This window comes from Ranitomeya imitator, chromosome 1 (assembly GCF_032444005.1).
Source record: "Ranitomeya imitator isolate aRanImi1 chromosome 1, aRanImi1.pri, whole genome shotgun sequence".
Taxonomy (NCBI): domain Eukaryota; kingdom Metazoa; phylum Chordata; class Amphibia; order Anura; family Dendrobatidae; genus Ranitomeya; species Ranitomeya imitator.
In genome coordinates this window covers 103,373,743-103,395,713 of record NC_091282.1, presented here as the reverse complement: position 1 = coordinate 103,395,713, position 21,971 = coordinate 103,373,743, and the positions used below count along the sequence as shown (strand labels likewise).

At 45.5% G+C, this 21,971-nt stretch overlaps 1 protein-coding gene across 1 annotated transcript in view; it reads right to left on the bottom strand.

Annotated features, from left to right (window-relative positions):
- Positions 1-21,971, bottom strand: part of RNF180 (ring finger protein 180) — a 159,337-nt gene that overhangs the window by 108,689 nt on the left and 28,677 nt on the right. Inside the window, exons 3-4 of the mRNA XM_069749334.1 lie at positions 9,931-10,026; positions 5,472-6,347 (exon numbers count right to left, since the gene is read on the bottom strand). Coding sequence (XP_069605435.1) covers positions 5,472-6,347; positions 9,931-10,026 — 972 coding nt within the window. The remainder of the gene's footprint in view (positions 1-5,471; positions 6,348-9,930; positions 10,027-21,971) is intronic.

Here is a 21,971-nt window from a genome sequence, read left to right as displayed (position 1 = left end):
CTCCCTCCTCTGGACAGATGTCTTCCTCCTCCATTGACTCCTCATCCTCCTCACAAAGTGTCCCTTGCCTAGGCCTTTGTGAGGAACCACGTTGCATAGACTGTCCAGAAGCAGATGGCATTGGTGACTCCTCATCCTCCACCTCTTCCAAAACATCCTCCATTAGTGCTTGCAGTGTTTTCTCAAGCAGGCAGATAAGGGGGATAGTCATGCTGACTAGTGCATCATCTGCACTCACCATCCGCGTGGAATCATCGAAGGCATGCAAAACGTGGCAGATGTCCTTCATAGAGGCCCACTCAGTGGTGGTGAAGTGTGAACAGCACGCAGTGCGAATTGTTTGCACCTGATGCAGCTGGTACTCCATTACTGCTGCCTGCTGCTCACACAACCTCTCCAACATATGTAATGTTGAATTCCACCTGGTGGGTAGGTCACATATGATGCAATGTTCCGGAAGGCAGAATCGGCACTGCAGAGCTGCAATGCGCGGTCTTGCCATGCTGGAACGCCGCAAGTGAGCGCACTCTATGTGGACCTTGTGCAGCAGTGCATCAAGATCCGGATAGTCCATCAGAAAACTCTGCACAAACAAGTTGAGCACATGTGCCAGACATGGGATGTGAGTGAGGTTGCCTAGGCCCAGAGCTGCCACCAGATTTCGGCCATTGTCACATACTACCATGCCTGGCTGGAGATTCGCTGGCACAAACCACACATCGCTCTCCTGCTTGATGGCATTCCAGAGCTCCTGCGATTTGTGGCTTCGATTCCCCAAAGAAATTAATTTCAATACGGCCTGTTGATGTTTGGCCACGACTGTGCTCATATCGGTCGTAACAGGTTCACGGGTCCATGTGAAGTTAGACCGTGACGGTTCCTGCAGCGCTGATTCAGAGGAACTGGAGTAAGAGGAGGAGTCAATGTGTACAGACTGGATTCCTGCAATCCTTGGAGTTGGCAGAACACGTACAGCGCCACTCTCAAGATCTGTGCCCGGCTCCACAACATTTACCCAATGGGCAGTGAGGGAAAGGTATCATCCCTGTCCATGCTTACCGGTCCATGCATCGGTGGTCAGGTGGACCTTGCTACTGATGGCGTTTAGTAGCACATGTTTAATTTTTCCCTCCATATGCTTTTGCAGGGCAGGGACGGCTTGTCTGCTGAAATAAAAGCGGCTGGGCACGTTGTATTTTGGGACTGCCAATGCCATGAAGTTACGGAAGGTTAAGTCTCCACCAGCTTGAATGATAGCATTTCAAGGGACAGTAGTTTTGCAATGCCAGCATTCAGAGCCTGTGCTCGGGGGTGGTTTGCCGAGTATGGGCGCCTTTTCTCCCATGCCTGTGCTATCGATGGCTGTAGACTGGCCAGGGAGTGTGAGGATGACAGGGAACGTGTGTTATGATCTGTTGATTAAGGAGCGACATGCGTCTAGCTCTGAGCAGGTGGTAACTATACTGACCGCAGTCCCTAAGCTCAACACAACACTAGAAGTAGCCGTGGAATGCTCCTAACTCTGCCTAGGCATCTCGTCACAGCCTAAGAGCTAACTACCCCTAAAGATAGAAGCAGGAAAACTATCTTGCCTCAGAGAAAATCCCCAAAGGATAGATTAGCCCCCCACAAATAATGACTGTGAGAGGAGAAGGAAATGACATACGTAGTATGAAACAAGATTTAGCACAGGAGGCCACTACTAGCTAGATAGAAATAGTACAGAACAGAACGCTGTGCGGTCAGTAACAAAAACTAGAAAAAGTCCACTGCAGAGAAATGCAAAAATCTCCACACCTGACTAAAGGTGTGGAGGGCAAACTCTGCTGCCCAGAGCTTCCAGCTTAACTGAATAGATCCATACTGAAAAGCTGGACAAATGAACAAAAACAAAGAAAGTGCTGAACAACACAGAACCGCAAAAGGACAAGCAAGGACTTAGCTTTGATGAACTGGTCAGAGTGTCAGGAAAGTCCTAAGAGCAATGACTCCAGGCAGGAACAATTGACAACTGGCATTGAATGAGGGATAAGGCCAGACTAATATAGCCGAGCCAGAAAGACGATCAGTGAAAACAGCTGCTGAAGCTAAATCCGAGAAGCAGCAATACCACTCAAAACCACAGGAGGGAGCCAAAGAGCAGAACTCACAAAAATGCTACTTACAACCACCGGAGGGAGCCCAAGAGCGGAATTCTCAACAACGTGGTGCTGTGGGTGGATTGACACTGTGTGTCTGTACAACAGTGCCAGAGGTTCTTCCATGGCAATCATGTGAGGAAGCTAAACCAGCTGTGTGAGCTGGATGAAGAGGCTATAACACGAGCTGAAGAGGTGGTAGGTGGCGCTGTAGGTTGGCCTAGGTCTTCAGTGTGTCTTTGTAACTCCACCACGTGCTTGGCCTGCACATGTTTCCACACATTTGTGGTATTGAGGTTGCTGACACTTTTCCCTCTTTTCACTTTCTGATTGCACAGCTTGCATTTGACAGCAAATGTCATCTGCAACTGTGTCAAAAAAGGACCAGGCACTGCAAGTCTTGGGAGCGCCTGTTTTGGGTTTTGGAAGATGCATTCTCCTAATGGGTGCCGAAGTGGAGGCTACAGGCAACCGAGTCTGCCCCCTACCTCTCCCTCCTTTTTTGCCCGCTCGGTGAATCTCTTCCTCTGAGCTGCTCCACCACTTTCCTGTAACTCACTCCATAATGGGTCAAGGACCTCATCATCTACAATACCCTCTTCAAACAACTGCTTCTCCTGGGTAGTCTCGACAGCACAGTATGCACCAGAAAGTGGCACCTGAGTTTCATCATCAGATGCGTGCTGAGGTGTGCTGACCATAGGCACTGGCCCACCCGCCTCTTCAGATTCAGAGAGACAAAGCTGTTGCACATCACTGCATACTACCTCTTCTTCAAATTCTAGAATGCTGCTTGGCTGGCACCCTCTTTCCAAGCCAAGAGATTCAGAGAACAGAAGTAGAGATGGCTCCTGTCCAGGGTTCTCTGACTGCCTGGGCAATTTGGCAGGTGGTGAAGAGACAGATGGGTGCTCTCCAGTGCTCTGTGCCTGAGAGAATGTGGCACTAATTGAAGTCGATGCGTTAGCTGCCATCCATCTGACAGCGGCTTCAATTTGGTCCTCCCGCAGCAGTGGGGTACGGCGAGCTCCTACAAAGCTGCGCATAAATGACTGTTCCCTGGTAAAACTGGGGATGCTGAGTCACTGGTGCCCACCGCAGGTACAGAATCCCCACGTCCTCTCCCTGCAGAAACTCCACCCCATGACCACGTGCGTTACTTCCTGCCTTCTTCATCTTGGTAGACTGATAAAGATAGGCAGAAAAGTACTAAGGGCTTAGTGTGCTTATTCCTGAACAACTGATGACAGGTATAAGAAACATTAATTTTATAAAGTGTGGACTAGACTTTAACACTAGAAGTCCCAGAGAGGGGTCATTTAACATTTCTACCTTTGGAGCTCAAAATTTCTGGGACTTCTAGTGTTAATATGAGCTAATGTGGCATACACAACTGTAAAGTGGAGTGTTTGGTGAATTTTATTAACTTTTTGTTTTTTTCACAAGAAGACACTGGATGTGCCAAAAGATGTAAAACCGATAGTATCACAAACTTTTTGTAGCTAATACAATGCAGGAAGGTAACCTACAATGCAATAGATGAGACTCCAAAAAATAGGCTAATACTAATCTGGCTGGGGCTGCAGGGCACAAGCCAGCAAAAAGGCTCCTCTATCTACTCCTATATAGTGTTTGCAAGCAATCTAGCTGGATATGGATGGAATCACACTAATAGGAGAAATCAGGAAAAATGAGCAGCACTAACGCAAAAAAGGACAATGTATGAGGCAGTGAGGCACACTGAGTGGACTACAACCGGAGGTGGCTGCAAAACACACTACAGCATGAGCTGCACTCACACAGACCTCGCAGACAGCCATGAACAGTGCAGAGAACTGTGCACTAGCGCTGCAAGGCTGCAGAAAGGCTCCTCTATCTACTCCTATATAGTGTTTGCAAGCAATCTAGCTGGATACGGATGGAACCACACTAATAGGAGAAATCAGGAAAAATGAGCAGCACTAATGCAAAAAAGGACAATGTATGAGGCAGTGATGCACACTGAGCGGACTGCAACCGGAGGTGGCAGCAGAACACAGAACAGCGTGAGCTGCACTCACACACAGAGACCTCGCTGACTGACAGCCATGAACAGTGCAGAGAACTGTGCACTAGCTCTGCAAGGCTGCAGAAAGGCTCCTCTATCTACCATTATATAGTGTTTGCAAGCAATCTAGCTGGATACGGATGGAACCACACTAATAGGAGAAATCAGGAAAAATGAGCAGCACTAATGCAAAAAAGGACAATGTATGAGGCAGTGACGCACGCTTAGAGGACTACAACCGGAGGTGGCTGCAGAACACACTACAGCGTGAGCTGCAGTCACACACAGAGGCCTTGCAGACAGCCATGAACAGCGCTGCAAGGCAAAAGAAAGCTTCCCACACAGCGGTTGCTAAATTATCCTGGGTAAAGCACAATAAAGCAAATCGCTAGCTCAAACTGTCCCTCAGAGTCAGAACAGCAGCGTCCTGTCCCTAAGTAAATTATCAGCAGAGTGAACCCAAAATAGCGGCGGCGGCTTTTATAGTGCATCATGACATCATTTCAGCAGCCAATCACAGCCATGCCATTAGTTAACATGCCTAACATGCCTAACAGGATGTGCCCACACTTCTTAGGATCCTCATTGGCTGAATAAAATCAAACTGGCTCATTGCATTATGGGAACTTCCGATTCTGGTATTCAATATTCTAAAAGTATCGGAACTCAGTATCGGAACTCCGATACAGCGAATATCGGTCGATACCCGATATTTCAGTATTGGAATGCTCAACACTATATATCATCAATCCTATGGGTCTCTGAACTGCTCTACTCATTATTTTTGGGACTGCTGAAAAAAGCTGAGTCCTGGACCCCGTTATCTCCTCCAGTCCCATTAGAAAATAAATGAAGTGGTTACACCCATGCACGGCCACCGCTCCATTTGGATGGGGCATTTCAGAGCTCCATTGTCTGCATCTTTGGAGGGTTCGGAGGGGGGATCTCAGCAGTTTGACCTCCAATAATTTACAATTTATCATCTATCTTATTGATAAGTGACAACTTTTAATTGTCGCAATAACCCTTAAACTTATATATATGAGTGGCTGCCGTTCAGACATGCTCAAGTAATCCATCTATTACACAGGGAACCATTTATCTGAATGACCACCATGTAAAACAAATGGCCACTGGGAATTGCTTTTCGTTTTACATTGGAGGATATGGATCAAGTTTAAGACAAAATACTCAAAGATTGATCAAGACTATATGAACAATATAGCTCCCAAAGTTTCTATCTGCTACAAATAATATGGTATGTTCAAAGATTAGAGCGTACTCACCTGTTTCTGCTCAAGTAACCACTTCCTTCGCTTTTTTTGCTTTCTTCTCAAGTTCTTCAGTCTATTCATTTCTCTCTTGTTTAAGCGTTGATTAGCAGGAGTTAAGTACGGGAGTGGTGGCTCCATTACCAGAGTGGAAACCTCTGCTTGGGTCACAACACCCTCATCACTGGCTGATGGTCCTACAGGAATCATTGGCACTTCAGATGAAGAGAGTCCTTTGTTTTCTTCAAGACCTGAAACACCAGGACTTGCACTGTTGTAAAATGTTTCGGCATTTCTTGACCGCGGCTTTGCAAATCTTAATGAAATGTCAAACATATGTGAGTTGTTATTGGTATTATCATCAGCTCTGACTGAGCTTAATAATGAAACTCCTGGTTGTCTTTGCTTTACAATAAAGGTCTCTTTTGTGAAGCATAGTTTTTCTGTACTGTCCAAATCCAGACTATGTGATTTCCTATGGAGCACATTTCTACAAAAATTTACCTTTTGTTCCCATAACGCAGAGTTATCATTCTTAACACTGAAGGTGATGTAAGGTTTTTTAAACCTTGGCTTGACATAATCGGACACTTCAAGGCACAACGCATCCACTAATGTTCCAGGGACAGTCATAAATCTGCCCATGATCCAATTTCTGCTTTGATGTTCCGCCATCCCATTTCTAAATTTCTTGTCAAAATGTGTAAAACATTTAGAAGAAGATGAAGCCTGGCATGGTTTTTTCACAGTAATGTCCACATCAATTTTGCTCTTGCAAAGACGTATGACTGCGAGCCTGCCACAGGAGCATTTGGTGCTGTCAACAAAGTTAAAGGCCCCGAGACGTGTTCTGCAGTATGGACAGTGCAGCTTACCCGTCGTCCAGTATTCCTGAAAGTAGAGAAAAGTTGGGCAGGTCATCCCATACTACGATATAATAGACCACATTAATGCTTTGTTTTTCTACAAAAGAATACTCTTTCCTGATGTGCTTTATGTGAAATGTAAGCTGGTCAGCAAACAGCACACTTTCAATGAGTTTCAAGAGAAAAACTTAACCACATACAGTAGATGCTGCTAGAAAAAAAATCACAATGTTACTAGAGGCCATGTCCTACAACAAGATAATAACCTTCCATGTGTAATATGCTAAGTATATGACCAAAACGGACAATATCCTTCAACATGTCTACATAGGCCATGGTTCTGTATCGGTCCATAAATTAACCCTGGGCCTATGTGTAAGAAGAACAGCATTAATGGTGAGCATTTTAAAGGAGTTGTCAACTACTCAGACAACCTCTTCTGAATCACTACATTTCCCCCCAGTGAAATAATAACACTTATACCCACTTCCGATGCTGTTCCCTTGGTTTTGGCATTGGTTCTCCCAGGACACGCCTGACATATTTGTGTCACGCTATCCCTGTGGCCAATCAGTGGTGGTTTCATTCTCCTTTCCTATGGCATCCGGAGGAAGTGAGGGAGCAGCAGCTCTCATTTCCTCCAGATGTCTGGATCTGTAAATTAGTCCGAAGGAAGGACTCAGAGATGGCATGACATAATGCCACGAGAGCACTGAGAGAGCCGGTGCCAACACCACTGGAACGGCAGCGGAGATGAGTATAAGTGATAATATTTTACAGGGGGTGAAACACACAAATTCAGAAGGGGTTGTCCAAATAGTGGATAACCCCTTTAAAGATAAAACAGCGACAATATGCATTAATAAAGAGTAACTGTCATTTTATGTGAGTTGTCAGAATGGCTGTCTAATATGTACCTATTTCTGGCTATTATATGACTTGCATCTTGCATTTTTCACCAGTTTTCCCCTAGAAAGGGTCCATTTAAACCAGCTGCTATGCACAGATAAGAGGAAATCCTGTCCCTCCCCCCATCTCCTTATAACACACACTGCAGCATAATGGGGGCATAATGGAGGATAGAACCTTAAAGGGACACTGTCACCTGAATTTGGAGGGAGCAATCTTCAGCCATGGAGGCGGGGTTTTTGGTTTTTTGATTCACCCTTTCCTTACCCGCTGGCTGCATGTTGGCTGCAATATTGGATTGAAGTTCATTCTCTGTCCTCTGTAGTACATGCCTGCACAAGGTGCAATCTTGCCTTGGGCAGGCGTGAACTATGGAGGACAGAGAATGAACTTCAATCCAATATTGCAGCCAGCATGCAGCCAGCGGGTAAGGAAAGGGTGAATCAAAAAACCAAAAACCCCGCCTCCATGGCTGAAGATTGCTCCCTCCAAATTCAGGTGACAGTGTCCCTTTAACTGTGAATTCAGCTCTAGGAGTGAAATGAAACACTTCCTAGAATGGATCAGTGTCTGTGTGTGTCTCTACCTCTTTCTCACTCTCTGTGGCTGCTTTCTCCTCCACTTCCCCTTCTCCTCTGTGTAGATTTCTAGTTGTACTTCTAAGTAAATTACACATTTAGTGGCAGAGGAGAGGAGAAGAAGTGGATCAAAGAAGAGAAAGAAGCATATTTCTCTAAGATATCTTGCAAAGAGGCAAAAATTATGGTATTTGAATATCTGAATGAGAAAAAATGTTAGCGCTCTCAAAGCAGCATGTACATAACAACCCATGAGTACCATGGGTCATGAATGGGGAAAAATGGAGAGTTTTGAACTGGTTAAATTAAAACATATACAGTAACTCTAGATTAAGGAGATGGGAGGTGTATTTGATTTCTATTTTATTATGAATCAATTACACCCCCTGAAGAAGCATGGCGAAACGCACATTTAGGCATGGGGATGATGACTCCATACAGCAGCTGAGTATGTCACTTGGTGTTACTAGTTATTATTATTAGTGGGTTTTTTCTTGGACTATGTGTCTGTTATAGTTTTAGGAGGCATTTTTTCTTATTATCAGGTACCTTCCTGTGCATGGTTATACTTATACTTGAACAGACCTCCTTTTCTATACTTGTATATGTACAGGGTGGGCCATTTAAATGGATACACCTCAATAAAATGGGAATGGTTGGTGATATCAACTTCTTGTTTGTGCCAAATTAGTATATGGGAGGGGGAAAACTTTTCAAGATGGGTGGTGAGTGGTGACCATGGTGGCCATTTTGAAGTCGGCCATTTTGGATCCAACTTTATTTTTTCCAATGGGAAGAGGGTCATGTGACACATCAAACTTATTGATAATTTCACAGGAAAAGCAATGGTGTGCTTGGTTTTAACGTAACTTTATTCTTTCATGAGTTATTTACAAGTTTATGACCATTTATAAAATGTGTTCAACGTGCTGCCCATTGTGTTGGATTGTGAATGCAACTCTTCTCTCACTCTTGACAAACTGATAGCAACACCGCAGAAGAAATGCTAGCACAGGCTTCCAGTATCTGTTGTTTCAGATACTGCACATCTCATATCTTCACAGCGTAGACAATTGCCTTCAGATGACCCCAAAGATAAAAGGCTAAGGGGGTCAGATCATGAGACCTTGGTGGCCATTCAACTGGCCCACGACGACCAATCCACTTTCCAGGAAACTGTTCATGTAGGAATGCTTCGACTTGACACCCAAGATGGTGCACCACCACATTTTTTTAAAATTATTTTTAAATAAAAAATGTTTATATTCATGGGGGGATATTTAATTTCACTCAATCTAGCCTTGTTTTATTATGAACTCAGCAGATATTAATGATATAAGTAGTCAAACAGCAATCATTTAAGGCGCTTTCACATGGATCGATTTGAGCTTTTTAGGGACTGAATATCGTTAATGCGATCATTTGGTCCTTGAACACTATTTTGGCAGCACATCCACTTCATACGTGTGGAGATGTAATGCCATAAATGACAATGTATCTGATCTAATCAACAGAAGATTTTAACTTGTTCTTTGGCTTATCAGGGGCACATTCACATGGGTCTGTGGTCTCCAGCAGCCTAATGCATGCTTTTTTTTCAGTTTTGTCATGTCTAAAATCAGTGTGAGGCTTTGTCAGAGCCAGGTACTAAAAGCACACAAAGTTCCACAATATGCTGCAGTGTAATACACAGGTAGGGTGTTGTATTATAGAGATATTGTTTCCTGGCAAGCAATGCTTTTGGTGAAGAATGTCATATGGCAATTGGCAGAAAATGGCACCAAAAAAAAAAGAGAAGACAGTGTCATAGAGTCAGAGACAAACAGAGGGGCCCATAACCTTCTCTGTATCCGAACCTCACACTTTTGTCTCTAGGACTTCTCTCGTGCTGTCGGAATGCACTACCCCAGAAAATCTGTTTAATTCACTAGTGTATCATCTCACTTCACTAATCTTACTATTATTGACTAGCAAAAGTGCTTAGATAAGGCATTATAGAAATAAAAAATATTATTATTATGTATGCTGTATTATAGCTTTGTATAGCTCGGAGATTCTGAACTGAAATACAATCTTTTTGCATGAGCCCTAAGAATAATAAAGCAAATATACACACACTACCTTTTCTATCTCATTTTTTATCCAGTCGGGGCTTGCGTCAGCCTCCAGGTGCCATATATTACAGGTCTTCTGATATACAGATTGATCCAAAAGTTCCTAGAAGTGTTAAAAAAGGGAAAAATAATCTTTTAGATGTAGTTCAATAAAGCAGTACTGAAAACGACAAGTCCCCATCACAGCCGCATCATATAATTAGGCACTTTAAAGATAAGCATGTTAGGCAGTCTAATCCCAAAAGTCTTTATTTTTCTAATTTTCTTTTGTATTCTTTGAGAAGTTTTGACTTTAAACCTAATTAGAGATGGATTGGTGGTTCTTGAGATATGAAACAAGAAGGGCTAAGAAACAGAGAGAGGTGGCCATAGCTCGGCTAAGCTGGAATACGATGAAAGGGTTGGCTCGTCTGATTTGTGGGATTTCTACAAAAAGAACATAATTAATATAATTTATATAACTAATTGGCACTCACAATAGAAACGACATTGTTCTGATTACATCTAATTAAGTTTGTCATTCATGCAATATTATGAGAAAGTTAGATGGTTCAATGTCAATCAGGAGAAATAAAGGGGAAACACGTGATTTGCTTTCTAGTATCAGTAGAAAAGAGCCGTTCTTTCAGACTCTTGCGGGAATCAGATCAGTGGCAGGCAGTATGAGACGGCTGCGTAGGCAGGAATTGCCCATTTTACAGCGAACAATGGAAAGAATGAGCAAGTTTTTTGTCAGTTCAGGCATAAATAAGGGAACCGTGACCCAGTCTGCTCAATGAATAGGACTGTAAGGAAAAAAACGTCCTTTTATCCGCCAACAAGCCATTTCATAAACAGTCATTTCAACGAGAAAACCTGACACAAGGCAATTTTAAACAACAATGCACTCGATGTAATAGAACAGCACTAAAAGAAGGACTATTACAGCTAAAGGCTGGATACACACACAACTGATAGGTCTACGTGGAAATTTGTTGCATCTTTTGGTTACTACATACAGTATATATTGGACAGATTTCCTGTTGGTATCCAATTCTAGGGCTGCATGGTATCAAAAAACATTTGTGCGTCTTGATGTAATTATAGAGGTTTTATTTTTGGTGTAAAAAATAAACACCAAATAGACAGCCGTATTGTAGAGATCACTTGCAAATTGTGAAAGGGGCTCTAAGGACTGGTGCTCGCCCCACCCCTTTAAGAACGACCCGGTTTTCATTTAAACATATGGATGTTTTATAATTACTGTTATGTTCATGTGTGCTGCTATGTTGATGCCACTTTGTGTATAATGTGGATTACTTTGTGATAGGGAAAGAGTAGTACTGTAGGAAAGGGTAAGTGCAGTACCCCAGGATGGACACTAGATGGGGGTACATTAGTGAACTTAGTTAACATGGGAGGAACTAGCTTTGGGTAAGACAGGAGTATTTCCTGGTTTGAGTTCAGTGAAGACAGGGAGCTGGCACAGAGGGGCCAGGGAGCCCCAGGCGTCCCTAAGGGCTTAAGAGCCCGGGACAGTGCAGCAGCACCACAACATTTGGAGAAACAGGCCCAGCCGTTCAGTGCCAGTGGGTCAGAAAGTTACAGCTAAAGAATTACAGCAGGATAAAGATGCAGGTCGCTCCGAAAATGTGGCAGCTATCTACATGGGCTGAAGCCCTTATGTCTGTTGCAAAACAGACGAGGGGACTCTAAGAATAGTCATGCTGGACAGAGAGGATTCTGCAGTACCGAACGGTTCGGTATGTCTCGGGGAAACCCTGGGATGAATAAGGAATACCGGTGTGTGTATATATATATATATATATATATATATATATATATATATATACTTATATTAAACAATGCTCTGTGTTGTATGAGCATAGTTGCAAATGCTCCTGGAATGGGGATGTAGAAGGGAAGTGCCCCAAAATGTATATATTTATAAAGAGATGTGTGTAGTGCATGTTTTGTGTATATACACATTTATATACAGTACAGACCAAAGGTTTGGACACACCTCATTTAAAGATTTTTCTGTATTTTCATGACTATGAAATTGTACATTCAAACTGAAGGCATCAAAACTATGAATTAACACATGTGGAATTATATACTTAACAAAAAAGTGTGAAACAACTGAAATTGTGTTCTTATATTCTAGGGTCTTCAAAGTAGCCACCCTTTGCTTTGTTGACTGCTTTGCACACTCTTGGCATTGTCTTGATGAGCTTCAAGAGGTAGTCACCGGGAATGGTTTTCACTTCACAGGTGTGCTCTGTCAGGTTTAATAAGTGGGATTTATTGCCTTATGAATGGGGTTGGGACCATCAGTTGTGTTGTGCAGAAGTCTGGTGGATACACAGCTGATAGTCCTACTGAATAGACTGTTAGAAGGGCAAGAAAAAAGCAGCTAAGTAAAGAAAAATGAGTGACCATCATTACTTTAAGAAATGAAGGTCAGTCAGTCTGAAAAATTGGGAAAACTTTGAAAGTGCCCTCAAGTGCAGTTTCAAAAACCATCAAGAGCTACAAAGAAACTGGCTCACATGAGGACCGCCCCAGGAAAGGAAGACTAAGAGTCACCTCTGCTTCTGAGGATAAGTTTATCCGAGTCACCAGCCTCAGAAACCGCAGGTTAACAGCAGCTTAGATTAGAGACCAGGTCAATGTCACAGAGATCTAGCAGCAGACACATCTCTACAACAACTGTTAAGAGGAGACTTTGTGCAGCAGGCCTTCGTGGTAAAATAGCTTCTAGTAAACCACTGCTAAGGACAGGCAACAAGCAGAAGAGACTTGTTTGGGCTAAAGAGCACAAGGAATGAACATTAGACCAGTGGAAATCTGTGCTTTGGTCTGATGAGGCCAAATTTGAGATCTTTGGTTCCAACCACCGTGTCCTTGTGCGACGCAGAAAAGGTGAACGGATGGACTCTACGTGCCTGGTTCCCACCATGAAGCATGGAGGAGGAGATGTGATGTGGTGGGGTGCTTTTCTGTTGGGGATTTATTCAAAATTGAAGGCATACTGAACAAGCATGACTACCACAGCATCTGGCAGCGGTATGCTATTCCATCCGGTTTGCGTTTAGTTGGACCATCATTTATTTTTCAACAGGACAATGACCCCAAACACACCTCCAGGCTGTGTAAGGGCTATTTCACCAAGAAGGAGAGTGATGGGGTGCTACGCCAGATGACCTGGCCTCCACAGTCACCAGACCTGAACCCAATCGAGATGGTTTGGGGTGAGCTGGACCACAGAGTGAAGGCAAAAGGGCCAACAAGTGCTAAGCATCTCTGGGAACTCCTTCAAGATTGTTGGAAGACCATTCCCGGTGACTACCTCTTGAAGCTCATCAAGAGAATGCCAAGAGTGTGCAAAGCAGTCATCAAAGCAAAAGGTGGCTACTTTGAAGAACCTAGAATATAAGACATAATTTCAGTTGTTTTACACTTTTTTGTTAAGTATATAATTCCACATGTGTTTATTCATAGTTTTGATGCCTTCAGTGTGAATGTGCAATTTTCATAGTCACGAAAATACAGAAAAATCTTTAAATGAGAAGGTGTGTCCAAACTTTTGGTCTGTACTGTATAATTCCTCCACATGTATGCCACATGGAGCGAAGCCCCTCCTCCAGCCTGCTCCATGAGCTTGTTAATCAGATTATTGAAGGGGTGTATCTTAGTGGACAATAGACTCGTGACCTCATCCCCACACTTGGGGCTGGACACATAAAAGGGACAACACCATGTGGCTGGGTCTCTCTTGCCTTGCTTGCTTCCTGGGATGATGATGGACACACATGGCTGAGTATACTCTGCTTATTGGGCCTTAGGGATAGCTGTGGCGTAGGTGGGAGGGCTGATATTGCATGTGTGATTTAGGTAATTCAGGCAGTTAATTGTGGGTTTTTACTGTGTGATTTTGTTGTGACATTACTGTATACTGTAGTGATATTACTATATTAGAGTTGTAGTATCCGTATATGTGTATATATATATATATCTATTTTTCGGTTTTGTCTCAGTTGGTATACAATATAAGGAAGAGATAACATTAAGGCATATTAAGTGGATATTAATTACCGTATATACTCGAGTATAAGCCGAGATTTTCAGCCCATTTTTTTGGGCTGAAAGTCCCCCTCTCGGCTTATACTCGAGTCAAATACCCGGGTGTCAGCAGGGGAGGGAGAGCGGGGGCCGTGTAATCATACTTACCTGCTGCGGCGCGATCCCTGCAGTCCCTGGCTTCTCCGGCGCTGCAGATTCTTCCTGTACTGAGCGGTCACATGGCACCGCTCATTACAGAAATGAATAGGCGGCTCCACCCCCATAGGGGAGGAGCCGCATATTCATTGCTGTAAATGATCGGTGCCATGTGACCGCTCAATTACAGGAAGAAGCTGCAGCGCCGGAGAAGCCAGGGACTGCAGGGACCGCGCCGCAACAGGTAAGGGGAGCGCAGCGCTATAATTACCTGCTCCTCGCTCCGGCTCCGTCTGCAGTGTCCTCTAGCAGTGACGCTCAGGTTAGAGGGCGCTGTGACGTAGTCAGTGCGCGCCCTCTGCTGAGCGTCAGTGCTGGAGACGGAGCCGCACGAGGAGCAGGTAATTATTGAAAGCGCCGGCGTCCTGAGAAGAGAGGTGAGTATGTGATTTTTTTTTTTTTTATGGCAGCACCAGCAGCATTCTAAGGAGCACCTATGGGGCCATAAAGGTGCAGAGCATATAAGGGGCACAGCATTATAAGGAGCACCTATGGGGCCATAAAGGTGCAGAGCATATATGGGGCACAGCATTCTAAGGAGCACCTATGGGGCCATAAAGGTGCAGAGCATATATGGGGCAGCATTCTAAGGAGCACCTATGGGGCCATAATCAAAGGTGCAGAGCATATATGGGGCACAGCATTCTAAGGAGCACCTATGGGGCCATAATCAAAGGTGCAGAGCATATATGGCACAGCATTCTAAGGAGCACCTATGGGGCCATAATCAAAGGTGCAGAGCATATATGGGGCACAGCATTCTAAGGAGCATTTATGGGGCCATAATCAAAGGTGCAGAGCATATATGGGGCACAACATTATAAGGAGCATTTATGGGGCCATAATCAAAGGTGCAGAGCATATATGGCACAACATTATAAGGAGCATCTATGGGGCCATAATCAAAGGTGCAGAGTAGAGTTGAGCGACCTTGACCTTTTTAGAGTCGAGCCGGGTTTTGCGAAACCCGACTATGTCCAAAGTCGGGTCGAGTGAAATCGGCCGATTATGACGTAAAGTCGGGATCGACCGAAACACGAAACCCAATGCAAGTCAATGGGGCAGCATAGTCGGCAGTGAGTGGGGGCCAGGAAAACACCTAGAGTGGCCATTTTAATGTCAAAACCATCCATTCTTCTTAATGAAGCTTGTCAAGCGTAATTTACCTTATAATAATTGGAAGGCATTTGAAATTGGGGGTCATTTGGCTAAAGTTGTGGGGGGTAGGGCTGGTTCAAGTAATTAGTGGGCCCAGGAAATCTGGACCACGTCACGGCAGTGGAGCAGGGAGAGGTAAGTATTTCAACTTTGCAAGTGCTGTGAACCTGAGCAAGCAGGGGGGGCCCACTCGTTGGCATTGGCACTGGCACAGGGCCCCTCAAAGTACAGCGGTGTGTTTGCACGGCGGGGGCGCCTCCCACCGGCAGCAACACTTTTGCGTACTATGAGAGGCCCTGTGCCAGTGACGTCGCCAACTAGTATTCCTCCCCCCACCTGATGAAGGAACCTGCACTTTCATCTGCACCTTCCTCTTTGTCCCCGTGTAAGGTGGTATGGTATGCGGGAAGAGCAACCTGACTTTCAGCAGGGTCACAATGTTGTTGTGTAGCGTGCACGGGGAATGTTGCGTTATGGGTCAATGTACCAGCAGACTCATCTATCACTGGCTGGGCAATGGGCACGATGAAGTGGAAACACAGATATAGGCCCAAAGAAGAAAGTGGGCTAAATGCAGTTCAAAATTGGTAACACAGGAATAACCAGGGGGCATTGCAGTGGAGGACAACTGGAATGAGAGGCTGACACAGAGAGTAGGGCCAAATCAGTAAGTAGTCGAAATGCAGTTCAAAATTGGCAACCGTAGTAAACAGGCGGCACAGCTTTGTTCAGTGGAGGAGAACAGCAAGGAGTGGCAGACACCGATAGTAGGCCCCAAACCAACTAGTACGCCAAATGCAGTTGTTCCATTTAACCACAATTTAATGAGAGCCTGAAGATAGAAGCTCAGGAAAGGCAACCTGGGGAACACCTTGGAGTGTAACACACCATCTCTCTCCACCCCATACCCATTTTGTATGGCCTAATGCAGTGTACTTTTCTACAACTACTAAACGAGAGTCGGAAGACCGAAGCAATGGCAAGGAAACCTGGGGAACACCTTAGAGTGTAACACACCCTCTCTCTACACCCCATACCCAATTTGAAGGCCTAATGCAGTGTAGTTTCCAAGAACTACTAAACGAGAGCCGGAAGATCGAAGCTCAGGAAAGGCAACCTGGGGAACACCTTGGAGTGTAACACACCCTCTCGCTACACCCCATACCCAATTTGAAGGCCTAATGCAGCGTAGTTTCCAACAACTACTAAACGAGAGCCGGAAGATCGAAGCTCAGGAAAGGCAACCTGGGGAACACCTTGGAGTGTAACACACCCTCTCGCTACACCCCATACCCAATTTGAAGGCCTAATGCAGCGTAGTTTCCAACAACTACTAAACGAGAGCCGGAAGATCGAAGCTCAGGAAAGGCAACCTGGGGAACACCTTGGAGTGTAACACACCCTCTCGCTACACCCCATACCCAATTTGAAGGCCTAATGCAGCGTAGTTTCCAACAACTACTAAACGAGAGCCGGAAGATCGAAGCTCAGGAAAGGCAACCTGGGGAACACCTTGGAGTGTAACACACCCTCTCGCTACACCCCATACCCAATTTGAAGGCCTAATGCAGCGTAGTTTCCAACAACTACTAAACGAGAGCCGGAAGATCGAAGCTCAGGAAAGGCAACCTGGGGAACACCTTGGAGTGTAACAAACCCTCTCTCTACACCCCATACCCAATTTGTAGGCCTAATGCAGCGTAGTTTCCGACAACTACTAAACGAGAGCATGAAGATCGAAGCTCAGGAAAGGCAACCTGGGGAACACCTTGGAGTGTAACACACCCTCTCTCTACACCCCATACCCAATTTGTAGGCCTAATGCAGCGTAGTTTCCGACAACTACTAAACGAGAGCCGGAATATCGAAGCTCAGGAAAGGCAACCTGGGGAACACCTTGGAGTGTAACACACCCTCTCTCTACGCCCCATACCCAATTTGTAGGCCTAATGCAGCGTAGTTTCCGACAACTACTAAACGAGAGCCGGAATATCGAAGCTCAGGAAAGGCAACCTGGGGAACACCTTGGAGTGTAACACACCCTCTCTCTACGCCCCATACCCAATTTGTAGGCCTAATGCAGCGTAGTTTCCGACAACTACTAAACGAGAGCCGGAATATCGAAGCTCAGGAAAGGCAACCTGGGGAACACCTTGGAGTGTAACACACCCTCTCTCTACACCCCATACCCAATTTGAAGGCCTAATGCAGTGTAGTTTCCAAGAACTACTAAACGAGAGCCGGAAGATCGAAGCTCAGGAAAGGCAACCTGGGGAACACCTTGGAGTGTAACACACCCTCTCGCTACACCCCATACCCAATTTGAAGGCCTAATGCAGCGTAGTTTCCAACAACTACTAAACGAGAGCCGGAAGATCGAAGCTCAGGAAAGGCAACCTGGGGAACACCTTGGAGTGTAACACACCCTCTCGCTACACCCCATACCCAATTTGAAGGCCTAATGCAGCGTAGTTTCCAACAACTACTAAACGAGAGCCGGAAGATCGAAGCTCAGGAAAGGCAACCTGGGGAACACCTTGGAGTGTAACAAACCCTCTCTCTACACCCCATACCCAATTTGTAGGCCTAATGCAGCGTAGTTTCCGACAACTACTAAACGAGAGCATGAAGATCGAAGCTCAGGAAAGGCAACCTGGGGAACACCTTGGAGTGTAACACACCCTCTCTCTACACCCCATACCCAATTTGTAGGCCTAATGCAGCGTAGTTTCCGACAACTACTAAACGAGAGCCGGAATATCGAAGCTCAGGAAAGGCAACCTGGGGAACACCTTGGAGTGTAACACACCCTCTCTCTACGCCCCATACCCAATTTGTAGGCCTAATGCAGCGTAGTTTCCGACAACTACTAAACGAGAGCCGGAATATCGAAGCTCAGGAAAGGCAACCTGGGGAACACCTTGGAGTGTAACACACCCTCTCTCTACACCCCATACCCAATTTGAAGGCCTAATGCAGTGTAGTTTCCAAGAACTACTAAACGAGAGCCGGAAGATCGAAGCTCAGGAAAGGCAACCTGGGGAACACCTTGGAGTGTAACACACCCTCTCGCTACACCCCATACCCAATTTGAAGGCCTAATGCAGCGTAGTTTCCAACAACTACTAAACGAGAGCCGGAAGATCGAAGCTCAGGAAAGGCAACCTGGGGAACACCTTGGAGTGGAACACACCATCTCTCTACACCCCATACCCAATTTGAAGGCCTAATGCAGAGTAGTTTCCAAGAACTACTAAACGAGAGCCGGAAGATCGAAGCTCAGGAAAGGCAACCTGGGGAACACCTTGGAGTGTAACACAACGTCTCTCTACACGACGGAAGGGCTGATTCTTAGGAAGGAAGGCTGTTGGAAATAAGCATTGCGCGTCCGAGGGTGATTATATTCTTATTAGGTATATACTCACCCTCGGACGCGCCCTGCTTCTTTATTTGGAATGAATGTTTATTTGCAATGTGGTGTTGACTTTCTCTATTATTTTGGTAATTAATGATTTTATTATTTTCATTATTTTGCATCTTCTCGGCAATAATATAAAGAAGACGCGACAGGACAACACTCGGTGGATGCCATATGTGTGTTTTCAATTTAAAAAAACTTTCAGTTAACTACTTGCAGGAGAAAGTAATTGTAGCTGGTGGCCATTTTTAGTACTGTACCAGATTAGAGTTGTGTGTTTGTTTTTAATGTTAAAATGTCTGCATTTGATATCTCACCAGTATTTTCTTTTTTATAAGCAAAATACTTATTTTTATATTTTCTGATGTTGGTTCCAGGGGTACACGGCCAGCAGTGCCCTGGTCAGTGTAGTAGTAGTTGAAAGAATGGACCGCAGACAGGCATCGAAGGCCTAAAATAATAACACATGGCTGTAGGCAATTTTAAATTGGTTCCAGGGGTACACGGACAGCAGTGGTGTGGTCAGTGGAGGCCTAGTGGAAGGAGTGACCGCAGACAGGCATCGAAGGCCTAAAATAATAACACATGGCTGTAGGCAATTTTAAATTGGTTCCAGGGGTACACGGGCAGCAGTGACCTGGTCAGTGTAGTAGTAGTTGAAAGAATGGACCGCAGACAGGCATCGAAGGCCTAAAATAAAAAAATTGGGCTGGCTGTAGGCAATTTTAAATTGGTTCCAGGGGTACACGGGCAGCAGTGACCTGGTCAGTGTAGTAGTAGTTGAAAGAATGGACCGCAGACAGGCATCGAAGGCCTAAAATAAAAAAATTGGGCTGGCTGTAGGCAATTTTAAATTGGTTCCAGGGGTACACGGGCAGCAGTGGTGTGGTCAGTGGAGGCCTAGTGGAAGGAGTGACCGCAGACAGGCATCGAAGGCCTAACATAACAAACTTGGGCTGGCTGTAGGCACTTTTAAATTGGTTCCAGGGGTACACGGGCAGCAGTGGTCTGGTCAGTGGAAGTCTAGTGGAAGGAGTGACCGCAGACAGGCATCGAAGGCCTAAAATAATAACACATGGCTGTAGGCAATTTTAAATTGGTTCCAGGGGTACACGGACAGCAGTGGTGTGGTCAGTGGAGGCCTAGTGGAAGGAGTGACCGCAGACAGGCATCGAAGGCCTAAAATAATAACACATGGCTGTAGGCAATTTTAAATTGGTTCCAGGGGTACACGGACAGCAGTGGTGTGGTCAGTGGAGGCCTAGTGGAAGGAGTGACCGCAGACAGGCATCGAAGGCCTAAAATAATAACACATGGCTGTAGGCAATTTTAAATTGGTTCCAGGGGTACACGGGCAGCAGTGACCTGGTCAGTGTAGTAGTAGTTGAAAGAATGGACCGCAGACAGGCATCGAAGGCCTAACATAACAAACTTGGGCTGGCTGTAGGCACTTTTAAATTGGTTCCAGGGGTACACGGGCAGCAGTGGTCTGGTCAGTGGAAGTCTAGTGGAAGGAGTGACCGCAGACAGGCATCGAAGGCCTAAAATAATAACACATGGCTGTAGGCAATTTTAAATTGGTTCCAGGGGTACACGGACAGCAGTGGTGTGGTCAGTGGAGGCCTAGTGGAAGGAGTGACCGCAGACAGGCATCGAAGGCCTAAAATAATAACACATGGCTGTAGGCAATTTTAAATTGGTTCCAGGGGTACACGGACAGCAGTGGTGTGGTCAGTGGAGGCCTAGTGGAAGGAGTGACCGCAGACAGGCATCGAAGGCCTAAAATAATAACACATGGCTGTAGGCACTTTTAAATTGGTTCCAGGGGTACACGGGCAGCAGTGGTCTGGTCAGTGGAAGTCTAGTGGAAGGAGTGACCGCAGACAGGCTTCGAAGGCCTAACATAACAAAATTGGGCTGGCTGTAGGCACTTTAAATTGGTTCCAGGGGTACATGGGCAGCAGTGTATGGTCAGTGGAAGTCTAGTGGAAGGAGTGACGGCAGACAGTCTTCGAAGGCCTAACATAACAAAATTGGGCTGACTGTAGGCACTTTTAAATTGGTTCCAGGGTAACACGGCCAGCAGTGGCCTGGTCAGTGTAGTAGTTGTAGAAAGAAGGGACCGCAGACAGGCTTCGAAGGCCTAACATAACAAAAATGTCAAAACAATGGTATTGTCAGTGCCAGGCATTGAAGGATGTCAGCGGCTAGACTACACATTGGTGAAGCTGTGAGAGATAATTTTGCTAGTGGTAGAGCACTGTTTGAGCTGGGGGGGGGAACTGTCTTGTGGCCGGCGGTACAGGCACAGGGCCCCTCATATTACAACGGTGTGTCTGACGTTGGGTGCGCACCACCACCGCCAGAGACACTTTATTGTACTATGAGGGACCCAGTGGCAGTGCCGTCGACCAAAAGCGGCCACACCCACCTCTTCAGACAAACAGCACTCTCAAGGGTCCAAGCGCAAAGTGGCGATAGCACGGCCCCGTGTGGGGAGTTTGGCCATTTCGTGAGGTGGAAACATGTCGTATGCTGGACAATCAGGTGAAGAAAATTACGAGATTGGAAAAGTCATTCAGAATAGTCCACAGGCAAGACCTTTTCATAGGAAAGCTAGGTGTCAGCCGGGCAGGGTGGGGCAAAAGATTTTGAAATCCAGTTGTGGTTCATTTTAATGAAGGTTAGATCATCTACATTTTGGGTAGCCAGACGAGTCCTTTTTTCTGTTAGTATTGAACCTGCAGCACTGAATACTCTTTCTGATAGGACACTAGCTGCCGGGCAAGCAAGCTCCTGCAATGCATATTCTGCCAATTCTGGCCAGGTGTCTAATTTGGATGCCCAGTAATCAAATGGGAATGACGGTTGAGGGAGAACGTCGATAAGGGATGAAAAATAGTTTGTAACCATACTGGACAAATGTTGTCTCCTGTCACTTTGAATTGATGCTGCAGTACCTGTCCTGTCTGCGGTCATAGAAAAATCACTCCACAACCTGGTCAGAAAACCCCTCTGTCCAACGCCACTTCTGATTTCTGCCCCTCTAACACCTCTGGTCTGCTGGCCCCTGGAGCTCGTGTGAGAACGATCACGGGCGCTGTGTGCAGGGAATGCCAGAAGCAAACGGTCAACAAGAGTTGATTGTTTTGTTGCTAATATTAGTTCCAAGTTCTCATGTGGCATAATATTTTGCAATTTGCCTTTATAGC